We start from the raw sequence: 21190 nt of genomic DNA on the forward strand, positions 1-21190 counted from the left end.
AACTTTAACGACACAAAATTAAAGCTGACTTCAAGGTAAACAGCTGAAAAAAAAATGAAATACATATGAAGAAACTATTTTATCTGGCAAAAGGATTGGTATTTTTGTCCATCCTGTCCTGAGATTCTCCGCCACACACTACAGCCCTGTCTAGCAGTGCAGGAGAATTGTTTTTTTCTCATTTAAGTAAAACATGCAGTCTTGTCCCTTCCCCATGACTGTCCTGTCCTGTCCTCCATGACTGGACAGTGAAAGGCAATTGATGACCTAATTTCTTTGTCACTCTGCTGTCTCCTTCTTTCAACATGTTTCTTATTTTCACAATAGTACTAAAGCACAGCAGACTGCCTCCTTACCAGGGCTGTCTTAATGCCTGGGCACACTTGGGCACTGCCCAGGGGCCCCAGATGCATGGGGGCCCCATGATAGTCTTGCATTACATCATATTTCCCAGCTGTCCTATATCTGCTAGGATAGTCATGCATTTAACTAAGTTTTCCCAGGATGATGGCCTTGTGCTGAGTGGCATCCCAGAACTTTTACTTTGCCCTCCTGATGCCCTTATGCCTCCCCTTGTGCTCTTTGTATTGATTTAGTCTTTTAATGATGGCATGTTTTCTTATTGTTTAAAATCTATTTTATTGAACGTACTAATATATATATATATATATATATATATATATATATAATTAATTAATAATTATAATTTAATTTAATTCTATCAACTATGTATACTTTAATTCTTGAGTAGGTGCGTACATTTTGGGCAGGCTGGCAGGGGCCCCAGTGCATTTCTTTGCCCAGGGGCCCATGATCCTATTAGGATGGCCCTGCTCCTTACACTGTTTTTTCATTTCCCAGTCTAAACTCTGCTATACACTGGGGTTGATTTGCTAAAGGCAAATAGACTGTGCACTTTGCAAGTACAGTTGCTCCAGAGCTTAGTATATTATCCATCATCCAATTAATGTGCAAGCAAAAATGCATTTTTTTTGTTAACTTTCCTCACATATGATTGGGTATATGTTGTAAAGTGAAGCTTTAACTTGTTTACTAAGCTCTGGAGCAACTGTGCTTGCAAAGTGCACATGCCATCAGCCTTTAGTAAATCAAACCCATAGGGCCAGATTCTCAAAGGCGTTAGTCCTAATCAGGCCCAGGGTATCTATGCGACTGATTCTTAGAATCAGTTACGCATAGATAGCCATTAGATCTGACAGGCGTAAGGCTCTTACGCTGTCAGATCTTAAATGCAATTTTTTTCCCGCCGCTAGGTGTCGCATCGTCGTTTTCCCTGTCGTCTATGCAAATTAGCTAGTTACGCGAGATTCCCGAACGTACGCGCGCACGACGCAGTGATTTTACGACGTTTCTGTAAGCGTAAACTTGCCTTTGCTATAATGAGGGGCAAGTTTACGTAGGTCTGTCGTATGCCATGTTAAGTATGGCGTCGGGTCAGCGTCGGCTTTTTCCGTCGTTTACGTCATTTTCGTAAGTCGTTCGCGAATACGACTTTACGTCAATGACGCTCACGTCGGCGTCATTGACGTTTTCCGTCGTGACCTGGAGCATGCGCACTGGGCTATTTTTCTGCCCGGTGCATGCGCAGTTCGATCGGCGCGGGGGCGCGCTTAATTTAAATACAAGCCGCCCCCTTTGAATTACGCGGCTTTACGCCGGGCCAATTACACTACGCCGACGCAAATTACGGAGCAAGTGCTTGGAGAATACCGCACTTGCTCCAGTAATTTGCTGCGGCGTATTGTAAATGGCTTACGCTACGTCGCCGCAGATTCTACAAGAATCTGGCCCATAGTCTGCAACAGACTGATACCAGGTAAAATTCAGATGCTTACACTGTTCACATGTATTACTGGAGGGTGCTGCGGTGATGCTGAAAGAGACATGCTACAAAGATGAGAAATGTTTTTTGTGATCATTACAAGGACAAGATCTTACTAATGTAGGAATCAATGACCTTCGGGAGGCAGAAAACCCAGACAAACCTGTGAAGATGCACAATAGGGTGCAGTAAAACCAGAAGAATGATGAGAGATAGGAATTGCCTGACCACCCAAATGGCAAGGAGTTCAACAACCCAAAAACCCAGCAGAAAAAAAAAAAAAAAAACTCCCATGGGGAAGTGGGTGTGCACCTTCATACAGAAGACTGGAGGTTAGAACACCTCTGGCTTTGAGCCCTACAATGTCAGCGGGAGGGAGGCTCAGACTGTTTACAAGCTGTAGATGAAGGGGAAGGGGGTTGTTCTGCCCCTTCCATTGACCTTCTGCATTGATGTAGGATTACACTTCTGAACTCCAATATCAAGAGCAGGTCTGAAGAGGAGGCTTCCCTCAAAGAACAACTGATGTTCTCAGACATATCATTGACATCCCAGGCCTATGCATTTTTAATGTCTGTTAAAGCCTTGCAAGAAACAAGGTCACAGCTAAAGCACAAAGCTCCGAACATTTGTTCCAAACGGTCAATGAATTAAGGGCCCACCCTGTGATCACAGGGTCCTCTTTACCCACCTGCCCAATGTTCATGGTACATAAATGGTAAAACGGCGCAGCTAAGCAGGTGGGGGCCATCCTAAAATGGGCTTCTCCTTTTAGGCGCTTGTGTGCGCCCTCTAGTGTGTGCGCACAAGCACAGCAATGTGAGCCCACTGTGCAGCTTAGTGAATAAACATACTGCGCCGATGATTGAAACTCTATACAATGTGATTAATCACAGAGATCAGACCTTGGTTACATTGGCTGCGGTCATCTCACAGAGTGCACCATTACCAAGCTTTATGTTATAACTCTAACACGTTTTAAAAATAAATAAAAATAAAATTGTTGACAAAAATCTAAAAAGTGGAGTGGTGTTCTGTCTTGGTATATGTATGTGTAATGTTTTGAACAAAGTATGGGAAACCTGTCTTTTTTCACATTTTTATTTTTTTATATAGTAAATACATCATCATAAGAAATATCTGTCTAAAAAAAAAAAAAAAAAAAAGATATAAAATGTATTTGGGTACGGTTTTGAATAACACATGGCACCTGTGGCTGACATCCTAGGATTCCTATGTGGTTTCTTCTATTGCTGCACCTGACATGCCTTCACCCATCCAGCACTATGTGAGTGCATTTTACTTTGTTTTACATTTTGTATTAAAACGATTCTGCACTAGGAGTGGCTTGGCACTTCTTTCCTTTTTCCCTGCCCTCCTGTTGGTACAGAACAGATGTCTGCAGATAAACAGATACATCATATGTAGGAAGATTATTTTCATCTCTGTGTATGACCTGGGGCTAGTCACTTTATTGGGTATAGGTAAGGGTTTACAACCACTTTAACTGGGGAAATCCACCAGGCCACACCGGGAACTCCTTAGGATGAGTAATAGCATCCCATAAGGAGCCCCTAACACAGGGATATGCAATTGGCAGACCTCCAGATGTTGCAAAACTACAAGTCCCATCATGCCTCTGCCTCTGGGTGTCATGCTTGTGACTATAAGTCTTGCTATGCCTCATGGGACTTGCAGTTCTGCAACAGCTGGAGGTCCGCTAAATGCATATCCCTGCCCTAACAGTTTAATTGTACAATATATACATGTGCTGTTATTCACCATAATTACCGACAAGACATATAATGCCTTGGAAGAAAATGATTACTTCATTGGACTTGTTGCAACTAGATAATAATTTTTATATAGGCAGTTTATTGTTTACAAAAACACACTTTGCAGTGAAAGGAAAAGGATGCAAATTTTAGTTGGAAACCTTCATATTAGCCAAACTACAGCAAGAACATCAAACTATAGGACCTTGCATGTAAAATATTGTTGTTCCTTTAAGAGAACATTTCATATGGTTATGTGATTAAGCCTTTTTTCTTTCTGTGTTGTTTTTTGCTGTTTTGTTATTTATTTATTACAGGTTGGACTTCGTAGAGTACACTTCCCGGTAACTTGACAAAACACCCACTCACCTACAAGCGAGCTGTACATTCACATGCACATTATGGTGCATTGAAATGCAGTTAGTCATAGGTCAGAGGCTAGGATTACCTAGGGAAGCAACTACTGGCATACGTTGTAGATTATATTGCACGGAATAGCATTACCATATGGTGTGTCAGGGAAAAATACAAGACTAACTCTTTCATTTCACTATATCACTAAAAAAGTAAACCCAGATAAAACCAAAGGCTGATTAAAAACAACCAAATTGTAAAAATAATCTAATATGCAAATGTGTTTGGTATTTTCAAAAAAAAAAAAAAAAAAATCAACTTAACCCCAAGCTGAACATGGCAATATATGTGGGACATGATCATATATTTCCTGTATTCTACAGAAACCCCCTTCCCATGGTCAGTAAATGTGCACCATTCTCTTTATTACATTCTATAGTGTAGATTCACAAAGGGCGTCCTAACTTTGCGGTGGCGTAGCGTATCGTGTTTACACTACGCCGCTGTAAGTTAGCGAGGCAAGTACATGATTCACAAAGTACTTGCCTGCTAAGTTACGGCGGCGTTACGTAAATCGGGCGGGCGTAAGGGCGGCAAATTCAAATTTGGCTGAGGGGGCGTGTTTTATGTTAATGGTGCTTGACCTGAGGTGATTGACGTATTTTACGAACGGCGCATGCGCCGTCCGCCTACATATCCCAGTGTGCATTGTGGCTAAGTACGCCGCACGGTCCTATTGATTTAGACGTGGACGTAAATGACGTAAAACCCTATTCACGGATGACTTACGCAAACGACGTACAATTTTCAAATTTTGACGCGGGAACAGTGGCCATACTTAACATTACTATTCCAGCTATTTGATGGAATAACTGTAGGCCTGCTAATGCGTTACGTAAACGGCATATCTGTACTGCGTCGGCTGGGCGTACGTTCGTGAATAGGCGTATCTAGTGATTTATATATTCTACGCCGACCGCAATGGAAGCGCCACATAGCGGCCAGCCAAAATATTGCACCCTAAGATAGGACGGCACAAGCCGTCGTATCTTAGATAGGTTTAAGTGTATCTCTGTTTGAGAATACACTTAAACTTAGGTCGGCGCAGATTCCGAGTTAGGTCGGCGTATCTACTGATACGCCGGCCTAACTCTATGTGAATCTAGCCCTATAAGCCCTGTAGACACGACCGGTTTTCCTGTTGGGAAAACTGCCATGAGAGCTTTTGGCCGGGAAAACCAGCCTTGTGTATGCTCCATCACAGTTTTCCCGACAGGAAAACTGCCGGGAAAAAAAAGAGAACCAGCTCTCTTTTTTCCTGTCGGGATTTCCAGCGTTTTTTAACCCGGCAGTTTTCCTATGGGAAAAACTGCTATGGAGCATACACACGGCCGGGATTCCCGACCAAAGCTCTCATGGCAGTTTTCCTGTCGGAAACCCGGTCGTGTGTAGGGGAAAAAAGTTACCGAGCAAGTTCTCCCGCCGGGAAACCCATATATGTGTACAAGGCTATAGAATGTACAATGATGAGGGATCTACAGAATCAGCAAAGAACAGCAATTCACCAACAGCATTCTCTTGTGTTTTCCAGCACCCCATACATGATAACATTAAAATGATCTGTAATGTGGGATAGTCTCTACACATGTACACCCAGGTTAATAGGATCTCTACAGCATCACAAAAAATGTTAATCTTCAAATCATTTATGGCTGTTCTACTGACCTGAAACTGCTACTGCTGTGGTATTTAAAAGACTTTGAACCATTGCACACATCACCATGTGTAATGTAGGTCATTATCCTGCTTAAATTCCATCTTTCCTCTTAGTAGAATAAACAGGCATTTCCAAGCTCTCATTAAAATGTGGAGGTTCCCCTAAAAATAAACTTTTAACATTGCATTTATGAGATTAATGACAATTAGAATCGGCTGTTTTTAAAAAAAAAAAATACGTCCGTACATACCGTTTCCTATATGTGTTCTCACCACCGCCGCTTCCGGGTATCATGGTTGGGGCTGGGCGTTCCTAATTGAGCCCAGCCCCAACCATCATACCCGGAAGCGGCGGTGAGAACACATATAGGAAACGGTATGTACGGACGTATTTTTTTTTTAAAAAAACAGCCGATTCTAATTGTCATTAATCTCATAAATGCAATGTTAAAAGTTTATTTTTAGGGGAACCTCCACTTTAAATGAAATGTAATTAACCACCTCAGTACCAGCATGTTTCCCTTCCTTTATTACCAGGCCATTTACACTAGATAAATTAATTGTACAGGTCATACACGGAGGGATCTGGGGGTGAAAGGGTTAATGCAGGGGTCACACACTGGGGGGGGGGGGGGGATGGAAATTAAGGGGTTAATATACAGATGTGCAGAATAAGTGAGGCAAGAGATTAATAAACAGGATGGGGTTTGATATATAGGGGTTGATTTACTAAAGGCAAATAGACAGTTTACTTTGTAAGGAAAGATGCACTTTGCAAGTGGATTTGCCCCAGAGCTGACTGAAGCTCTAAAACTCTTCTGACTTCTATAAATAAATGATTTCCAAGCCAAAAGTTTATTTGTTTCCCTTGCACCTGATTGAGTACTCTTTGCAAAGTGAAACTTTCACTAACCTCTGGGGAAAATTCTCTTTCAAAGTCTATTTGCATTTAGTAAATTAACCCAGTACTGTAGAAGGGTTAATGCCAGTAAGGGAGTGTATTTTATTATTACAGACAGTGTTACTAGATTGTCTGTTGTAGCATGTAACAGTGATCAAATGGTACAGAGCCACTTTCACTGGCTCTGTACCTTTAGCCTGTGATCTGCTGTGTCCAACCACAGTGAAATCACAGGACTGTGTGTGCCTGTGCCAGAGCCAGGAATACAGTTCCCAGAGGACACATCCTCCCAGAACATTAGGGGAGTAGACCAGCCTCATATGTACAGTAGTTGGTCTGCAAGAGGTTAATACTAAATGTAACTAGGAAGATGGATATTTCTGGCAGGCTGTTAGACAGTATTACAGAGGTAGGAGGAACTGAGCAAGACTTTAACATCATCTTCCTCAGTTCCTGAAGATACAATAATGTGTCATCAATCAAAAGGGTTGCAACATCACCGGTTTGGAGAAAGCCTCTTGAGGGGGGAGGGGGCGAGCAGGAGTGTCGGGACACTCTCTACTTTGCAGATAGAGAAAGGAGCTGTGGGCGTCCTGACACTCCTGCTCGCCCCCTCCCCCCTCAAGAGACTTTCTCCACACAGGGAGAAAGCCTCGCATTACGGTGTTGAGTTACAGACAGAAGAACAGGAAGTGAGGATTTCTCAGAAGAAATAAGGACATTTAAAAGCAAAATCGAAGGATGAGGTAAGTGAAGGAGGACTGCACTAAGGTAAAGGAAGCTATTTAGGGAAAACATTTTTTTCCTTTACAACCCCTTTAAGTTAGCAGCTACAAAAACTGCAGCTGCTGACTTTTAAAATAAGGACACTTACCTGTCCAGGGTGCCCGCAATGTCGGCACGCAAAGCCGAGCTATGGCTCGGCTCTCGGGTGCTGCCATCGCCATCTTCGGTAAGGGAATCAAGAAGTGAAGCCTTGCGGATTCACTTCCTGGTCCCCTACTGCTCATGCGCAACTTGCGCTGCGCGATCCCACTGGTCCCTGCTGTCTTCTGGGACCTATGTGTCTCCCAGAAGACAGTGGGGGGATGAATGAAGTGTTGTAGATACCCCGGGTGGCTCGGGTATCTATGGAAGTGGGAGAAAAATACCTGTATTACACAGCTATATGCTCCCCCCTCACCCCTGAAAGGTACCAAATGTTACACCAAAGGGGAGGAGGGTTCCGAAAAGCGGAAGTTCCATTTTTGGGTGGAACTCCGCTCTAACATTCGACCCTAAAAAAGGGTTTTAATACATAAAACGCGTCGGGAGTTTAGGATGTAGCTACATGCTTTTTAAGGACCCCATCTCTATATTTCATTATTTATTCTGGTACTAATCTGTATCCTGAACTGTTGTTTACTGTAAAGTTGAGTGTGCTGTCTAACCTATGTGTGTGTGCATATGGATGGTAAAATGATGATCCATGCCATACAGTGTATAAATAAATTACCTGTGTATGTGTTATATGTCTATGCTATGTATTTATATCCAGCCATTATGCCAACACACCAATAAACATATATCAAATTACACTTATCAAGTCAAATTGCCTCATTTAAAGTCCCAAATTCCCTCCTTATTTGTATCTGAACCAAATAAGTTTATTTTGGTCTCATCAGACCACAGGACATGATTCCAGTAATCCATGTCCTTAGTCTGCTTGTCTTCAGCAAACTGTTTGCAGGCTTTCTTGTGCATCATCTTTAGAAGAGGCTTCCTTCTGGGATGACAGCCATGCAGACCAATTTGATGCAGTGTGCAGTGTATGGTCTGAGCACTGACAGGCTGACCCCAGTGTTGCCAACCTACCAGATTGAAATTTACTGACACAACACCCAAAATTTACTGGCACAGGTACGTTTTTACTGGCAGTTCCAAAAGTTACAAAATTACAGTTTTAAGTGCAAATTCCAGTATTTATGCTACACATAAGTACAATATGCAAGTAGCAATGCAATTTCAGGTAAATATTAAGGAAAAAAGCATATTTCTTCTTTTTATTTTCAATATAGTAAGTAAGTAGCTAAGGGACAGGACTCAGGAGGGCAAGAAATTAGAATGGGCGATGTACTCATGAAATTGACTCTCTTGGATATGACGCTGAGCACATGCACTCCAGTGTTAATTTTGGCAGCAAATTTTGATTTAGTTTTAGTCTACACACGGTCGTTTTTTGTCTTGTAAAAAAAGGTATTTTTTTCTCATTAAAAAAAACGACGTTTTTCAAACTTAATTTTAAAAAATGATGCTGCCTACACACCATCGTTTTTTTTAAAATGCTCTAGCAAAGCGCGGTTACGTTCAGCACGTACGGCGGCACTCTGTTCCATTCAAGCTCGCGTCATAACTTGCTTCTGAGCATGCGCGGGTTTAAAAACGTCTTTTTAGCCCACACACGATCATTTTTTATGACACAAAAAACAACGTTTTATAAAACGACATAAAAAATTGAAGCGTGTTCGAAAAAGTTTTTGGGCGTTTTTCAGAAGACATAAAACAACGTTTTCCCCACACAGGGTCATTTTAAATGACGTTTTTAAAAAATTCGTTTTTTTTCCATCACAAAAAATGACCGTGTGTACGCGGCATTAGTCTTAGGACTAAAATGGCATTTTAGTTTTAGTCCCATTTTAGTCTTCTGCAATTGTTTTAGTTGTATTTAGTCGACTAAATCTTCAGTACATTTTAGTCAACTAAAACTCAACCTTCCCAACTATTGTATGTAATATCTGCAACTGCTGATCAGTGTATTATACTATACAATATACAACATGTGCTATGCTCAGAGAAAATAAAAAGAAACTGCTAGGTACCAGGGGTAATCATTTTGGCAAAGGAGACTTTGCCTTTATTATGTCAAAAAAATTAACTCCGCAATTTTTTATTGTAGTACTTTAATTCTGCTTTACATTGCCTAAACCCTTGTGCTGAGAACCACTTTGATGAAAACTGACATACTGACATTATTATAAAAATATAGTGGATCAGTATACTGCTAGATCTTTGATCTTCAGTTTAGTGACTAAACACAAACAAGCCATTTTCTCCTGACTGGTGTGAAGATTTCATTGTTAAAAAGATTTTCTTTCTTCTGTAAAAGGGACTGATTCCAAAAACATCTACTGTATATACTTGAGTATAAGCCGACCCGAGTATAAGCCGAGGTACCTAATTTTACCACAAAAAAATGGGAAAACGTATTGACTCGAGTATAAGCCTAGGGTGAGAAATGCAGCAGCTACTGTAAGTGGATAAGAGGGTCAACAATGCCCATTTGCAGCTACACTGTGCCCATCGCAAGCCTCACTGTGCCATTGCAAACCTTAATGTGTCATTGCAAGCCTCACAGTCCCACTGCAGACATCACTGTGCCCATTACAAACCTCACTGTGCCCATTACAAACATCACTGTGCCCATTACAAACATCACTGTGTCCATTACAGCCTCACTGCGCCGATCTGCATACCTAATGAGAGCCGTGTCATGCATACAGTCAGACGGCGGCCATCCATCTAGTGTTCAAAAGCCGCGCCTCCTTTTCGTTCTCGTCTTTGATAGGGGAACACTCAGTTTCCCAGCAGTGAATTAGTGCTCAGTGTTCCGCGGACGAGGATGTCTGTGATAGGCGGAACACTGAGCACTAACCCACTGCTGGGAAACTGAGTGTTCCCCTATCACAGGCGAGAACGAGAAGGAGGCGCGGCTTTTTAAAACGGGATGGATGGTTGGTCTACTGTATGCATGACACGGCTCCCATTAGGTATGCAGGTACAGACTCGAGTATAAGCCGAGGGAGGCATTTTCAGCACAAAAGAATGTGCTGAAAAACTGGGCTTATACTCGAGTATATACGGTAAGTTTAGTCTAAAACGATTTACGGATGTCAGAGACCTTTTTCGCAAGCTTATCTGCTAATCGCTACGCTACACAGTTATCACTTAGAAAATTCCAACTTATTAAATAAAGTATATATATATATATATATATATATATATATATATATATATATATATATATATATATATATATATATATATATAGAGAGAGAGAGAGAGAGAGAGAGAGAGAGAGAGAGAGAGAGAGAGAGAGAGAGAGAGAGAGAGAAAAGAAAATAATTATTTTAGAGGAATTCATAAAAAGAAAAAGAAAGGAAAAGTATGTGTGTTGCCTGTAGCAGCCCACCATATTCCAGTAGTCAATTCTAAAGTACAGCTTTAAAAGGAAAAGCTAACAACTCACTGTGGGTTAAAAATTATTTTTCCTAACCTCCACTCTTACAGAATGTCTCTGTTAATCTTTTATTCTTGCTTCCCTTATATCTGCCAGAGAAGCATTTAAAAGTTCAAACGTCTGAATATTTCTGACTGAAAGCAAAATACCTATAAGAAATTATGTCTGGGATTTTCAGTTACTACATGGAGAAACCATATACCCTTTAAGGGTCTAAAACTGCCTTGGTCTTTTAGGTCACTGTACCCATAACCCACCTGCTCTGGACTGTCAGAAGTGATTTTAGATTCATCTTCTTAAATGTCAATTTAGTCAATTTGTAGTAGAATTCATCGTAACTTGAAAAAACAGCTGCCCACACACTATGCTGCATACTTTCTTTGTATGTCTTTCAGTTAAGGAGTTACAGACCCATAAGGGCCTTTGCAGGTTATGCTGCCTACCTCTAAACTTCACACTGCAACACAAGCTCTAGAAAAAGTCTTTATTGTGTGTTTTTTTATATTTTCTCTTTTTTCATATACTATGCAGACTGGACATCAGAGGCCTATTCCCAAGTTATGGGAAATTCTAGACCAGTGATGGCTAACCTTAGCACTCCAGATGTTTTGGAACTGCATTTCCCATGATGCTCAACTACACTGCAGAGTGCATGAGCATCGTGGGGTGCCAAGGTCCTCCATCACTGACCTAGACCTATGTGGAGCCATTTTCATTGCAGTGAACATCTGAAGGCCCACACCAGTGGTATTCCCATGGCTCAATTATTTGATTGCATTTATGCCCAACTGATGCTACCTATATTTATAAATATTTAATTAACTTAAAATTGTAGTCTAACTATAGCAGTTTAGTGAATAAAAAAATGCCAAATCGGGGGCGTGACCGGAAGTGGACCTGGATGGCAGCCTGATCCCCTAGCTCCCTCTCAGCCCACAGTATACAGGCAATTATGGGACCTTTCTACCCCACATCCATGGGCAAATCTAGAATGACCTGATCCGCAGCTGCCAGGGGATCATCCCAACCCCCTCCGGGATCCTCAACGAACCTCAGAACATACTTTATTCCGCCGGAGGAGCCGCCGGCCTGGACAGGCAAGATGGCGCCGCTGCATCCATGGATGCCATGAGGTCTCCCCTGCATCTCTCCGCATCGGTCCCGGCGCAATTCCGAGAGACCGGAGACCAGCAGCATCTCACACTGCATCGCCCGGAGGACTCCATACAGCCCCCTGGTCCGGTGAGTACCCTGGCCCGGTCGCCTCAATCACCTGTGGCCTCGCTCTCCGGAGAGTGGGCCGCCATCTTGGGACTTCCAGACGGCTGCACCCCATGCACAGAGGCTTTCCTGATGCTTCTGCGGACGCGTCAGACCCATGCATCGGCGAGACAGGGGCCAGCGCCCCAGCCCCCTCAAGGGACCAGGAGGAAGATTTTCGGCCCGGCTCACCCCCTACACCACCCGTTCGCTCCATTGGGCCTAGAGAGGCCCAGGCCTGCGACGGAGTACACGGTGGCGGCGGCTGCCCCTCTCCAAAACAGCAGCGCCTCTCCCACTCCAGAGAACCTGGCCCCTCTGGGCCCCCGGGGACTGCTTCAGCCTCCTACTCCCAGATGCTCCCCTGCCCCCTCTCTGACCCTGGAGCCGAACGGGGAAACCCAGACCCGCGCAAGGCCCGTGACCTGGTCTGCAACCTGCTTCCTCACCCTGGGGCACCCCTCAGCTAGCCCAGCAGCAATCCACCTTGCATCCCCCCCTGCCAACACCCCAGGACTTAGCCCCTTCTCCTCTGCCCCACCAGTGGTTCTCCTACATCCAAGCTATGCCCACCAAAAATGACTTCAAACAACTCATTGCTGACGTGAAGTCCACATGCAGATCAGAGATCCAGGCCCTTCAGTCAGGCCTTAAACATCTATCGGACAGGGTGGAAATGGTGGAGGAAGAACTCCAGGAAACCAAACTAGAAGTCCATAGGACCCAACTTCAAGGCGCAGGTCACCGTTCCCTCCTCAGGGAAATGCAGCGACATGTAGACCTGGATAACAGGGGACACAGGAAAATTCGAAAGTCGAAAATTCGAAATTTCGAAAATGAAAAATTCGAAATTTCGAAAATGAAAAATTCGAAATTTTCGAAAATTCGAATATTCGAAATGTCGAAAATTCGAATGTTCGAAAATTAAAAATTTGAAAAAATTAAATTTCCAAAAAAAATGAATGAAACGAAAATTTGAAAAAATAGTTTTCGGAAATTCGGAAATTCGAAAATAAAAAAAAACGATTTTTTTTTAATTTTCGAATTTTCACATTTTTATTTTTTGAATTTCGAAAATAAAAAATTTGTAAATTCGAAAAATAAAAAATTCAAAAATTCGTATATTCGAAAATTCGAAATATCGAAAATGAAAAATTCGAAAATGAAAAATTAGAAATTTCGAAAATGAAAAATTCTACATTTTGAAAATGAAAAATTCGAAAATTAAAAATTTCGAAAATTCGAAATTGAAAAATTCGAAAATGAAGAATTCGAAAATTAAACATTTTGAAAATGAAGAATTCGAAAATTAAAAATTCGAAAAGTCGAAAATTCATAAATTCAAAATTTCGAAAATGAAAAATTAAAAATTTCGAAAATGAAAAATTCGAAATTTCGAAAATGAAAAATTCGAAATTCCGAAATTTTAAAGAAAAAAATCGAAAATTTGAAATTTGAAAATGAAAAATTAAAAATTTCGAAAATCGAAAATAAGAAATTGAAAAATCGAAAATTCGAAATTGAACAATTCGAAAAATAAAAAAATCGAAAATTAAAAAATTTCGAAAATTATAAATTTTGAAAATTGAAAATAAAAAATTCGAAAATTCGAAAAATAAAAAAAATCGAAAATTAGAAAATTTCGAAAATTCAAAAATTCGAAAATTATAAATTTTGAAAATTGAAAATAAAAAATTCGAAAATTCGAAAAATAAAAAAAATCGAAAATTTGAAATTTGAAAATTCTAATATTCGAAAATTCGAAATTCCTAAAAAATGAAAAATTCGAAATTTCTAAATAATGAAAAATTTGACATTTCTAAAAAATGAAAAATTCGACATTCTCAAATAAAAAAAACGGAAATCCGAAAATTCAGAAATTTAAAAAACGGAAATCTGAAAATTCGGAAATAAAAAAATTCGGAAATTCGAAATTTCGGAAGTCCGAAAATTCGGAAATCCGAAAATTCATTAAATTCGAAAATTCAAAATTTTCGGAAGTCCGAAAATTCGGAAATAAAAAATGTGTTAGTCCGAAAATTCGGAATGAATGAATTTCCGAATTTTCATTAAAAAACGAATTAGAAACTAAACGAATTGCACATGTCTACGTAGAACCCCTGGCCGCCACTATCCGAGAGAACACCAATATGAAGGGCATTATGGTCAGAGACCGGGAGTTCAAAATCTCGCTGTTCGCGGATGACGTAATTCTAACCCTGACCCAGCCCAGAACTTCCCTTCCGAATCTCCAATCTTCCAAATCGGAAGCGCTCCCGCTTAACATGCCGGTGAGCGAGGTGACCCACCGGCAAACGTACTTCCCCTACACATGGAAGACTACCACCTTGAAGTACTTGGAAATATATATTACTCCCAGCTTCGGCACACTCTATCAGGAAAATTCCCCCCCTCTTCCACTCCATTAGAGCCCTTCTGTTACAGTGGAAAAAACATCATATATCTCTCCTGGGGAGGGTCGCTTCGGGGAAAATGACTGTCCTCCTGAAGGGCCTATATTTGTTCCAAACATTACCCATCCAAGTCCCGTATGCCCACCTGAGAAAACTCCAGACAGACCTGTTGCAGTTCACCTGGAATTACAAGCGTCATAGAATACCGCATTCAGTCCTAATGGCGGCACGCAAGGATGGAGGTCTGGCTTTTCCGGACCTTATTAGGTACTACCAGGTGGCCCAGTTACGGGCCGTAGCATCCTGGTTTACATTGGGTTCATATAACAAGTGGACGGAAATTGAGAAGTTATGGCTAGCCCCGGTCCACCCTAACAATCTCCTGTGGAGTGCAAACGCGGAGGTAGACCCTGATCATATGCTTGGCCCAATGTCGGTTCTCCGACGGGTGTGGCGCAAGTTAGTGATTAGTTAGTGATTCTATTTAGTGACCAATAAAATTGTTATTGATAAAAAAAAAAAAAAAAATGCCAAATCACTGAGCTGCAACCCCAATAACATTACAAGTTGCCACTCAGGGCTGTACACATGCCACAGCTGCAATGCTTTGGACCCCATGTCATGTTTGGTGGGTGGCACTGCCACCAAATCCGACCATTCAAGTTAATGGAGCTGCAGTGCATCATATTTAAGATTTCCAAGTAGAAGAATGTGCCTAACCCTAAAAATGTAAGCATTTAAAAAAGGAAATATATCAATTCGTCCAAAAATGTTTGGAATGAGTCCGATTATATTTAAGAGTAAACCTGTATTTTCCACTTTTAAAAGTAAATGTCTTGCCTAAAAGTTGAGATACCAACTGTTAACTGCATTAGCCAGCAAAAAAGCCCTTCCTTCTGTGCCTCTCTGATTTAGAAGCTCATTTATAATAAACAGTGGATAGCAATAAATGTTCTCCAATATACTTTGCAAAGTTTTATTTTAAAACAGAGGCATGGGCTTACTGCAGCAATTCCGCTGCTTTTAAGAAAAAAACTTTGTGAAGTAGAACAGAGAGAGGATATTGGTATGTCCCCCTTAGTTTTATCTTGTTACTAGGGCTTGACTTTCAGTAACTTCAAGACTAAGATCCATTAACTGCTATTGGTAAAGCTTAGCCATGAATTCTGGCCACAGCAACAACATTAAACTAGATCAGACAGGCTCACAGATTATGTTTTTTTGGCTAATAGTAAAGGCTTACATTGAGTCATGGAAATAGAGCTTTGTCTTCCAATACAGGACAGCTGAGCTTTGTTCAGGAAAAGTAATGGCTATATATATACATATATATATATATATATATATATATATATATATATATATATACACATATACATATATATATATATATATATATATATATATATATATAGATATATATTTTTTTTTTTTTATGGTTGCACACAAGTCCACAAGACACAAAGGGGTTGCTTTCTAAAGATTTTACATCGTTATTTGCCCAGTTAAAGAATATTCACATTCTTTTTGTAGGAATTGGGCAAAACAAGATTGGTTTTAGGCTATTTCCTGCTCTGATTTGATGTTTTTTAAAACAAAAACTACTCATTTGGCCACTAGCATGGTGTCATCTGCAAATGTAAAAATGGTCCTAACACTGAGCATTGGGGTACACCACTAATAATCTTAGATCATTCAGAGTATGACTCATTTATCACTACCCTCTGAATATGGTCTTTTAAACATTTTTCTGGCTTAGTTAACAGCAGCAGGGTGTAAGTAATATTTAAAGGCAGTGCTTGACAGAGGTCAAACTGTTTATTACATTTGATTCAGCACTAAACATCTGAGCACACAGGTGTAGTCCCTACAGTAGAACAATAGGATATTGATATAGACAAGAAGTTGTGACTATATACCCTTGTGCATGTCGGTTTTGGCATAGGGCTAAAATTCAGCTCTGGTCACAAATACAAGGTCTTTTTTTTTTTTCTTGTAGATCAAACATTTCAATGTCTATTGGTGACTGGTCAGGATTGGTTACTTTTTACAGATTCGGAGCAAATGTTTTTTTATTACAAATTAAAATACCCAAATGTGTAATGCATATGACCAATACCTGTATACATGTAACAAACATTCTGGCTTAGCTAACAGAAGCAGGGTGAACCCCAAAGACTAAATCAATATTCAAAGGCTGTGTTGGACAGAAGACACAGTGGGGGTTATAGAGTTAAAAAAAAACACCTGTAAGACAACGGCATAATATGCTAGTATGTGTTGCATACTAGCACATTATGAAATACTTACCTTAGAATGAAGCCCTCCAGCAGCACGCTGTCACCGATGATAGGACTCACATTTCCCCCCGGTCTTTCTTCCGGGTTTGCAGGCTGAGTGGCTGAAGCAGTGATGTCACTCCTGCGCATGGGAACTCTCGGTTCCGGCATGAAGCTCTGAAGGTTTTTATGGCGCATGCGCCAGTGACATCACCGGCTGCATCAAGGGTGAATATCTCCTAAATGGTGCACGTTGGAGTAAATAGTCGTTTTACCTACAGGTATGTTTTTTTATAAGCTTACCTGTAGGTAAAAATCACGCAGCAGGCTTTACTAGTGCTTTAACATCTGGGAACACAGGTGTAGTCCCTATAGTAATGAAATATTGCTATAGATAAGAAGTTGTGCCTGCATACTCTTGTGCGTGTCACAGTTTTGGGATAGGGCTAAAATTAATCTCTGGCCACAATTACAAGACCAAACATTTCAATGCCCCATGGCTAACAAATGCTTATAGCTCTTCAGTACGAAGGCATACTACATAGTGGGGTTAATTTACTAAAACTGAAGCGTGCAAATCTGGTGCTGCTGTGCATGGTAGCCAATCAGCTTCTAACTTCAGCTTGTTCAATTAAACTTTGACAAAAGCCTGGAAGCCGATTGGTTTCTATGCAGAGCTGCACTAGATTTTCCACTGTCTGATTTCAGTAGATCAACCCCAGTGTTAGAAACCAAGTGCAAATTGTCTACTGACTGCAGAGAAACTGCAGGGAAATGCTATTTAATTAAAACAGGGTGCACCTAATTCTGAGCATCCTACAGACGCTCACACCAGCCCCAAAGCCACCTTGCACCAGACCTTTTTCCCAAAGAATAAAAAACTGACAACTTGAGTGTTGTACAGTAAGTTACTTTATAATGTGATGATCAGATGTCAGAAGTAAATAAGAGCCTACTTTTCTCATATTCCACAATGACATCATTTCAGTTCAATGATCTGCAAGACTCTATTGTGCAGCATTAGTTCTGTCTAGGTCACTATATGTCTACTGACAAGTTTGCTGGATACATGAGAACAAATGTTTCCTGTGATCTTACAAAGAAGGTACAAAACAGACTCTATGACCAGCCAGATCATGTATGTTCTGGCAGAAAACAGATGTTTGATATGACAGATAGACGTTACCTCTGAAGGTCCCAAATCCTGAGTGGTGATGTATGGCGGCAGCAAGCTGTCCCGGTAACAAAGGAGCTGCAAAACATAAGTGGGAGGAAGGGGAGATTAACCAGCGATGCAGAGATCATGGGGTTCATCTGTTCTGTTGACAGTTCAGACAATAGGGTAAATCAATGTATCAAGTAATTACTTTACTAACACTACCTCACCTAACACACTGCCTGGTTAAACCCCAAATATCATTGACGTGTAAACATAGACACAAGGGGGTGATTAAAGTGTCTGAAGGAAGAATTGGTTTTGCTATCCACAGCAACCAATAGAAGTTTTCCTTTTGGTTTCCAGTGCAGCATAGTAGAATGAAAGTGAGAATTTGATAGGATGGCACAGTCACCAAGAATAATTGATTTTTGATGATGAGATACTGTGCCTCATTTCAAATAAAATCAGAAAAAAATAAAATCACATTTACAAATATTTCCTCTGTCTCCCAGTGATACAGAAGATGTGCTGAGGCTGGTGTGCCTCTTAGGCAGGGCTAGATTTCCACCACTGGAACCTATAGCTTCACAAACATTGACACCTAAAACACCCTTTCTCTGTTAGCATCACCTTTAGTGTTCTTGTTTTAATAGTAATAACCTACTTAGAACGATGGGACATAGGGTTAATTTATGAAAGGCAAATGGGCTGTTCCCTTTCCCCAGGGATTTTTCCCTTAGTTTGGTTAATGTGGTTAAAATTCACTGTACAAAGTATATCCAAATCACATGCAAGCCTCATTCACTAAGCTTAGAAGGAAAATTCCATTGAAAATTGAGCAGCCTATTTGATTTTAATAAATCAACCCTGATGTGTTAATAGGTTGTAATGAGATACCAGTAAAAAATGAGTCTGTGTCAATAGACGCAGCAGCAGGAATCGGGAGCGCACCAGCATGAGTGCCTCCAGTGAATGCGGGTCTCCGTGGGGGCACTCGAGAAGAGGAGCCAGGACTCCAGAAGAGGAGGATCAGGGCCCCTCTGTGCAAAACTCTTGCACAGAGGAGGCAAGTATGACATGTTTGTTATTAAAAGAAAAAAATAACTTTACAACCCCTTTAAGTAATAATATATTTCAACAATGTTGTTTGGCAAACCTAACCACCTTTAATATATCAGTAAAAATACATTGTTTTGTAAACATATCAAATAATAAGACTTTTTATAAAGCTCAATAAAACAAGGAGATCATTAATAAAAATGAACACACACCTAAATTGCATAAAATCTCTGAAGTGAAAGTCCTAGTGTTAGGGAATTTGGATGCAATGGAAAAAATAACACATCTAAATGTTTTTGTTTTCGCTCTCTGAGAGCAGTTCTTTCAGTAGCAATTGGCCTTCAAAAAACCTGAGAAAAGTATTTTGTCAATGAAGCATGCAACTACAAAGTAATACATTTTTTTTCCTTTTTTCTTTCCTATAATCCATTAATAACTACCAAAGCCAATTACTGGAGTGAGTAACATACCAGCCTCACTCAAATCATTCTAGTGAGCAATTTGCTTCTTAAGATTCTTTAAAAAGTGTAAACAAAGGAAAGAAGAGCATTTTTTTTCAGAGAAGGTATGCAGTAACACTCCTTGATTGTTGCCACGGGTCTAAATTAACATCAAGGTAAGTCAATAGTGAAGACAGAGGGGAGGAAACCACTTCTAATCCCTGCCACTCCAGTAAATCTGACCTCCCAGTAGGCCTGTGGTAGGGATTAATATCTCTACCCCACTGGACGTTCACCCCTAGCCCCCCCTTTCTTTGGCCTCTTCTGACTTGATTCAGACTGCTGTTAGTAGACTAAAACCAAATGAGTTTCCCTCCCTATATTGTACTAAGACATTTTTCCAGGTGCATACTGAGATGCTGATTTAGTAAAGGCGTTCTGTCCCAGCAAGATACCTGTGGCTTTCCCACCACCTTGATCTTTTCCACTTCAGTGCTCCTCTTCTTTCATAGAACAAGCTTGAGTCTTTATTCTTTTTTTTAAATTGGCCTTACATGAGTTTGTGTGGCACAGAATAAAAAAGACAGGAAACCTCAATGCTTTTAATTTAAATAGATTTTTCAAGGAAACATTAAATGCGTTTAAATAAATGTTTTATAAATTGAATAAACTATTATAGTGCCAACATTTCAAAGGTGTAGACTGCAGCTAAAGTAGAAAGCATATCTCAATAAAAGTACAAAGAAATTAAAAACCAACCTAAAGAGGCGGAGAAGCCTACTGATTGTGTTGTGAACATGGACTCTTTCCCTGCACCAGTGTTCAATTAGCAAGGGGTAACTTTGTGTACCAAGACAAGAATGTTATGTGTGTAGAGTTACTGAATGCTACACTTAGGGCAGTGTACATGGCCATCTGAAGTGTATGGAAACAATGGCCTGGTTTCCAAGCCCAATTCACATTCCAAACACTGCACTGATGATGGCCAAAGAGCCTATACAGCTGTATCCATTTTGGAAAAAATTACACTATGATTTTAAGCTATATTTGCACCAGCGACTCTGGATATACAGCTGGCCAAAGAGGCGTAATGATTTGCATTGCTCCGCCCACTGTCCAGAGATAATTAATACTGCTTATTTTTGGGAGATGTTGGTTCACATCAGTCATATAATTGTATTGAAATGTGTGTGATCCCCATAAGTTCTGCACAAGGCAGACTCTGATCAGCCTATGTACACTGTGCAGGACAATCTTAGCAGGGTTTCAGGGCTAAAACTCTGCCTTATTTGTCCTTAGAAGGTTAAAGTGGAGTATGGGAATGCTCTTGTAAAGAGCCAAAAAAGGAGCTGAAGATATGCATAACAAATAAAACACATTAAATATTCCCAATGCAATGAACTATGGTTCCAAATCTACACATGGGCTAGCACAAAGGTACCTAACTTCGGAATTTTTTATGGCCACGGTGTTATCCATAAGGGGTTAAAAGAATTATTTAAATAAAATAAATAAGCCATCTTGGCTAAGATATGTTTAACAAAGAATTACATGGTGTCCATCCAGCCAAAGCTGGACGACAACTCCCCTAATTGGACAACATGACTCTGAAGATAGGGAGGGAGGGTGGGCGTCGCTGGCTGACAGGAACGGTCTGAGGGACCGCCGCGCTCGGTCGTTTTATCATCTTCTTCTGCGCGAGTTATTAATCCGC

At 40.6% G+C, this 21190-nt stretch overlaps 1 protein-coding gene across 1 annotated transcript in view; it reads right to left on the minus strand.

Annotated features, from left to right (window-relative positions):
- FBXW4 (F-box and WD repeat domain containing 4) overlaps positions 1-21190 on the minus strand; it is a 247251-nt gene that overhangs the window by 67503 nt on the left and 158558 nt on the right. Inside the window, exon 6 of the mRNA XM_040361932.1 lies at positions 18005-18070. Within this exon, the coding sequence (XP_040217866.1) occupies positions 18005-18070 (66 nt within the window). The remainder of the gene's footprint in view (positions 1-18004; positions 18071-21190) is intronic.

This window comes from Rana temporaria, chromosome 8 (genome assembly GCF_905171775.1).
Source record: "Rana temporaria chromosome 8, aRanTem1.1, whole genome shotgun sequence".
In the NCBI taxonomy this organism is placed as follows: Eukaryota; Metazoa; Chordata; class Amphibia; order Anura; family Ranidae; genus Rana; species Rana temporaria.